This window comes from Pelmatolapia mariae, linkage group LG16_19 (genome assembly GCF_036321145.2).
Source record: "Pelmatolapia mariae isolate MD_Pm_ZW linkage group LG16_19, Pm_UMD_F_2, whole genome shotgun sequence".
NCBI lineage: Eukaryota > Metazoa > Chordata > Actinopteri > Cichliformes > Cichlidae > Pelmatolapia > Pelmatolapia mariae.
The window spans coordinates 70115803-70122030 of NC_086241.1; the positions used below are offsets into that span (position 1 = coordinate 70115803).

The following is a 6228-nucleotide window of genomic DNA, read 5'->3' on the forward strand; positions in this document are numbered from 1 at the left end:
CAGAAACTTCAGGTACTGAAGTCAGATGCTGCAGATGATCAATACTCATACGGAGTTAAAAGCAAAAACATCTTTATCACACCTGAGCACAGTCGTTGATTGACTGACACTTCAATAAAGCCCGAGGACACGAGAAAGTTATTTAAAAGGGAAAGAAGAATAAAAGCAGTGAGGTGCAGGTGAGGACTTCTGAGTTTTGTGAGGGGAAACGGATCGACTATCTCACCTCAGGTTGTTTAGGAAAAATGTTTGATCAGATTATATCTGATATTATCAGATTTTTATATCCAACCCTAACCCATGTCATCAAATGTTTTATTCACTGAGGTCAAGAACAAGACATCCTATTTGTTTGAAATAAGTCAAACGAGTGGGGGGAAGGAGGACAAAAGGGACAGAGCAGCTGGAGCTGAAGCGAGTCAGATCTGAGGTCAGAGTTCAAACAGATGCAGGTTAAAATTAGAGTTTTGCCACATCACTGCCACAGTGAATCTAACCTGAGAGGAAGCTGACACACTGGGTCCTGCTGATCAGACGGAGGCCAATTCAAACGGGGCTTTTTTCACACTAAATAAAAGATCCTTAACCGATGATCAGATTTTCACAGATCTTTCTTCCCAACAGCAGTTAGACTTTATAACTCCTCAGTCACGACGTCATGAGTCACTGGACATTATGGACATCCACGGTCAAACTTCATGCATATTGCACTTTTATATGTATGGACGTGTGCAGGTATAGGTGTATGTATATTTAGTGTGTACGTGTGTGCGTGTACATGTCTATACTTATAAGTAAAATACTTATCTATTACTTACATAGTAGAATGCATGGTAGAATAGTTACATATATGTCTTGCATATTTCCACAACCCTTTATCCATAATCACATACTGTGTATGCCGCCGTTGTATATATTGTATTATCTTAATTATTTTTTATTTGTTTGTATTTTATTTGTTTTTTGTATTTTTCTTCTGCCATCTGCACCTAAACTGAGGTAATGCACAAATTTCCCTGCCGTGGCGGGAGATCTGCCTCCCCTTTAAGCTTATCTTATCTTATCCTAAAATATTTTGAACAACACAAATCAGTGTAATTCATATAATCCTTTTTTGTCTTTCTCGACCAGATTTCAGGATTTCATCCTATTGGATTATGGAGGACCATTTTAAAACTTTGGGCTTCGCTGCACATAAAAATTAGCTTGATTATTTAGATTCACAAAGATACACCTGAGTCTGCACTATTGATCTAGAATTAATGAAACAATCATCAGGATCAAACACAGCCAGGAAGGTTCGGCTTTTATCGCCATCTCACTTTATTCACACTTTATTACAGTTTATTTACAATTTATTTACAGTTTATTCAGGTTTTATTAGGTGTGATGTTTCCTGTCATGTGTTCTCGAGATCCAGCAGTGTCCTGTCTAAGCAGCTAATGAAACTGATTGGCAGTTAAACCTTATCTCAGGGCAGCTCCACCATAATCTGGGACCTAAAGCCTGATGCTTTCAGTCTATTTACATCATGCCTTTACGTCAATGGCACACTGTCCAATTACAAGAGGATTTCCATGCTAATATGATCTCACTACCAGCTGTGCAGCTGCAGGAAGTCGGGCAGCATGCTGATTCGGTCTGCACCAAACTGCACCAAAGAACGCAATGCCTGCAGCAGCAGAGGAGGCGGAGCCACACCTTGGAGCCAGCGGAACACTTTGTTTCCCAGCAGGCTTTGCCAGCGCTGCGGTTCGTCCTGCAGCCGCTGCAGCAACGGTGGTTTGGGCAGAAAGAGCAGCAGGTAGTCCAGACAGCGCTGTGCGTGGCGTCGTTTCGACACGTCACAAGAAACAAGTCTCTGCAGAGCGGCATCGAGGCCGTCGGGCCGTGCACCCTCGACCAGCAGCAGCAGCAAACAATCGGCGTGCGACAGTTCCACCGCTAGCTGCACAGCACTCTTTCCTGCATCTGCAACGTGCGAGCAGCCGCCGCAGCTGTCCAGGTAGTCCTGTCGCTTGGTTTGCTCACCACAGTTCTTCAGAGCTGCCATCATCATACCGAGGATCACCAAGCGGTCATAGCGAACAGCAACATTCAGGTGTGGTGCCCCACTGCCGCGACAGCAGCAGTAACTGCATCGTGGCGCTCTGAGCGCGCTCACAGAGTACCTGTTGAGCAGGTATTGTGCATAGTCCTGGTGGTCATGTACGAGGGCGTAAAGCAGCGCCTCTGATGGCAGGAAGGCTCGAGGGTGGCCGCCGTCCCAGCAGAAGACCTCCATGCAGCGCATGTCCTCCAGCAGCCAGACAGGAAGTCGCTCCCGCACAGAGCAATAGAAGGAGAACGCCGTCCGCTCACACTGCCGCTCAGACGGAGACGGAGACACGTAGTCAAGCTGAGAGGACAGCAGCCACGGCATCACTGCACACCTGAGGAGGTCCGAGAAGGTCTGAGGATGGATGAGGAGGTTTGATGACAGGTGAGGTGTTATGAAGAGTCCTGAGGAGGACTGAGGAGGACCGTGTCTACCTGAGGACCTTTGAGAGTCTGAATCAGCCGACGCTAAGAGCCAATCCTGCAGTCTCAGTCAAACCTTCGTTCTAAGCAACTCCTCACTTTTATACTCCTCCCCCACCCCCTCCTCAGCTGCCTGTGGGTGTTGATTTTCCACTGAGGGGTTGAGGTGGAGGAGGCGGGGGGGGGGGGGGGGGGGGGGGGTAGAGAGAGAGAGAGTTCCTTGCATAGTGAACATTGTGGCCTTCAAACTGCTGACGAAAGTAAACAGGAACAGAAATGTTGAGCTGAGCAGACATCAATGTTATTATCTGTGATCACACAGATAATTATTGATTGATTATTTCTGATTATTGATCAGAGGAATATGCTGATTAGATTTTCAAATTTGAAATAAAAACATTAAGTTTTAAATCAAACACTTTAAAATTCCTGATTTATTTACATGTGGTCTTTGTTTTCAGAGACCCTCTCCACACAGTCCCCATTTATGTGTAAGGGCTGAGGGTCAGATTTGCTCCTTCTGAAGTCAGCTACTATTTCTTTGGTTTTTGTCGTGTTGAGGACCAGGTTGTTCCGGCTGCACCATGATCACAGATTTTCCACTTTGTCCCTGTATGCAGACTCATCTCCCCCTGTGATGAGCCTGATCACAGTTGTGTCGTCCACAACTTAACAATAGTGTTGGACGGGTGGGTGGGGGTGCAGTCGTGAGTGTATAGAGTGTACCGGTGTTGAGGCTGAGTGCTGAGGACAGATGGGGCCCTAGTTTGACTCTCTGTGGGCGATCACTGAGGAAGTCCTTGATCCAGAGACAGGTGGAGTGAGGGAGGCCGAGGTCGTATAGTTTGGTTACCAGCCTGGCAGGGATGATGGTGTTAAAAGCTGAGCTAAAATCAATAAAAAGAAGCCTGATGTAACTGTCCTGTTGTTCTAAGTGAGTTAGGGTTGTATGGAGGGCTATGGCTATGGCATCCTCTGTTGATCTGTTCTTCCTGTATGCAAACTGGTGGGGCTCAAATGTGGCCGAATGATGCGAGTTCTGACCAGTTTCTCGAGACACTTCGAGATGACTGGAGTAAGAGCCACTGGCCGGAAATCGTTTAGGCACTGGATGGTAGTTTTCTGTAGAATGGGGTTGATGGTAGAGGACTTCAGGCAGGATGGAACGGTGTCCTGTGTTAAGGACAGGTTGAATATTTTAATAAAGATCCCTGTGAGCTGGTCTGGACAGTCCTTTAGCACCCTAAAGTCGGATCCTGCTTTTTTCTTGGAGTTTACTGTCCTTAGTACACGCCTCAAACCATCCTCCTCAAAAGTTAAGATGAGGCTGGTGGATGTGATGTAGCCGCTTCTGGTGTTTTCTGTTCGAAGCAGGTGTAGAAGCAGTTCAACTTCTCTAGAAGTGTAGCATCGCCATCCACGCCGTTGGTTCTGGGTTTGTAGTTGGTGATGTTGGGGACTGTCCTCCACACCTGCATTGAGTTGTTACTGTGGAGATGATCCTGAATTTTGTTTTTATAGTCCAGCTTAACCCGTCTGATGCCCCTTTTCAGGTTTGCCCTAGCTCCACTGTACAGTTCTGCGTCTCGCAACCTTTAGGCAGCGTTTTCTTCTTCAGCGGGGTCCTGACTTCCTCTTGTCATTCAGGGTTTTTGACTGGCATACACCCGGATACCTTTTTCAGTAGTGACAGTGCCTGTGCAATGCTTGATGTAGGAAGGTACGGATGTAGTAGTACGGGGGGGGGGTCTCTTTTCCTGAGGGGGTGTAAGCTGGCATCATAAACAGGGATATGTGGTCCGACTGGCCCAGATGTAGTCTTAGTATGCCCTTGTATCCTTGCTTAATGTTGGAGTAGACTTTATCGAGCAGGTTATCCCCACGTGTAGCACATTTCACATGCTGATGGAATTTAGGGAACGCAGATTTAAGTCTACATGATTCAGGTCCCCCGCTATTATGTGGGTCGCCTCTAGATATTTGTTTACCTAGGTCCTAATGGCACTATGTAGGAGGCTAAGAGCAGACATAGCATTAGGGTCCGGAGCTATATACACTGCCATGATCAGAATCGCTGACAATAACTCCCAGCGGAGGAAAAAAGGTCTCCATTTAATGGTAAGGAACTCTAAGTCTGCTGAACATTGGCTGTACATGTCTTAGGGGGTGTCCAAATTCATAGGCTGCATCCTCCTGAGGACCCTGGCCTTCGCGGTCTACGTGGGCTGGGTCCTCAGGAGGCCGGGTAGGCGGAAGCAAGCGGCTGTGAAATTGGACGGTCTAGCCTTCTCGATCTGTTCCCGCCCTTACTTCTGCGTATTTCCAGTCAATAGCACCACAGCGCAAAAAAACGTTATGAAAATGGACCCAGAAATGTTGCAGGCAAGTTTTACACCTCAGGCTCATCAGAGATAATCATATCCAGGTAAAATAATTTTCATTAATCTACACGTGTTTAGGAATTACTTGACATGTTTCATGGATAATTTCAGTGACTGAATGGCTGCCGGTTATTCAAAATATCTGAACCAAATCTCTTTGGAACTTATAGAAGAACATTTTCTATTTATTTCCTATTATTCATTTGATCCCTTAACTTATTTGTGTGCATAGAATGGCTGTAAAAATGTCACAAAGCTGAAAACAGGGTTGTTTTTGAGTTCACAAAAAAGCTTAGTTACACAGATGAAGTGTATAAAATGTAACTCTTTTCACAGAGTATTAGTATATTTTACCCAAACTTAATAACCAGAATAATGCTTTGATCTCTTAAAATAAATGAAATCATACCTTTCTATTAAAACTGTTTTTGTTATTCTCCTTTTCCTTAACCAGACAAGGCCGTTGTACTGCAGGATTAACCTGAGTGTCCCAGTCCTGGACCGTTTTTTAACCAGGAAGATCCAAGGCCTGATTTTCGGCTAAGCAGGGAGTCCCTGGCAGTGTTGCTAAATCTCCTGAACCAAGATCGGCGGCATGGTTGGAGTGCCACAATTGAGATCCTGGTGTTACTTTTCTGGTTGGCAAGTGGAGCATCCTACAGGGTGGTCTCAAGAGTGTTTGGGCTGCCTCGTTCTACTGTCCACTACATCCTCCGCCAAGTCACAAAAGAGGTGGTGGCCATTTGCCACCATGTCATCCACCACCCAACGATCCCAGAGGACCTGGAGCTAGTGGGCTTGCAGGGCTGGCACGCCACAGAGCCTTTCTGAAAGCGGTGGGTGCAATCAATGGCTGCCACATCCACATCAGGTGTCCAAGCAACCCTGATGGTCAGTGCTATACAAACAGGAAACTTTCCATCCATCATCTTCAGGCGGTTTGTGACCATCAGGGCCGCTTCAATGATACACACGTGGGCTGGCCTGGGTCGGTGCACGATTCCAGGGTGCTCCGCTACAGCCCACTGCACAGACAGTCAGTTTACCCTCCTTCAGGGCATTTCATCCTCGCAGATGGAGGGTGCCCATGCCTCCAATGTACACTCCCCCTCATCACTCCCTACAAGAACCCAGTCCAAGGTGTGGGAGCCCAGCGCTTTAACAGCCAACAATCCAGGGCACGCTCCATTATAGAGCGTGCTTTTGGGATGATGAAGAACAGGTTCAGGGCCATCTTCCTGCAAGCACTGGAGGTGCACCACACCTTTGTACCTCATGTAAGTGACCACCCAATGCCTTTTTAATATACATTTTTAAAAAAATACAA

The 6228-nt window shown here is 46.5% G+C and overlaps 1 protein-coding gene across 1 annotated transcript; it reads right to left on the bottom strand.

The window, feature by feature from the left end:
• Positions 1 to 1115: 1115 nt before the first annotated feature.
• ankrd9 (ankyrin repeat domain 9) lies at positions 1116 to 2673 on the bottom strand. Its single transcript, XM_063499634.1, has one exon. It carries the CDS (start codon positions 2420 to 2422, stop codon positions 1595 to 1597), a length of 828 nt encoding a protein of 275 aa, XP_063355704.1. The 5' UTR covers positions 2423 to 2673; the 3' UTR covers positions 1116 to 1594.
• Between the last annotated feature and the right edge of the window lie 3555 nt (positions 2674 to 6228).

Coding starts and splice junctions, on each gene's coding strand:
- ankrd9 (XM_063499634.1), bottom strand. CDS start 2,422: ATGCCGTGGCTGCTGTCCTCTCAGCTTGACTACGTGTCTCCGTCTCCG.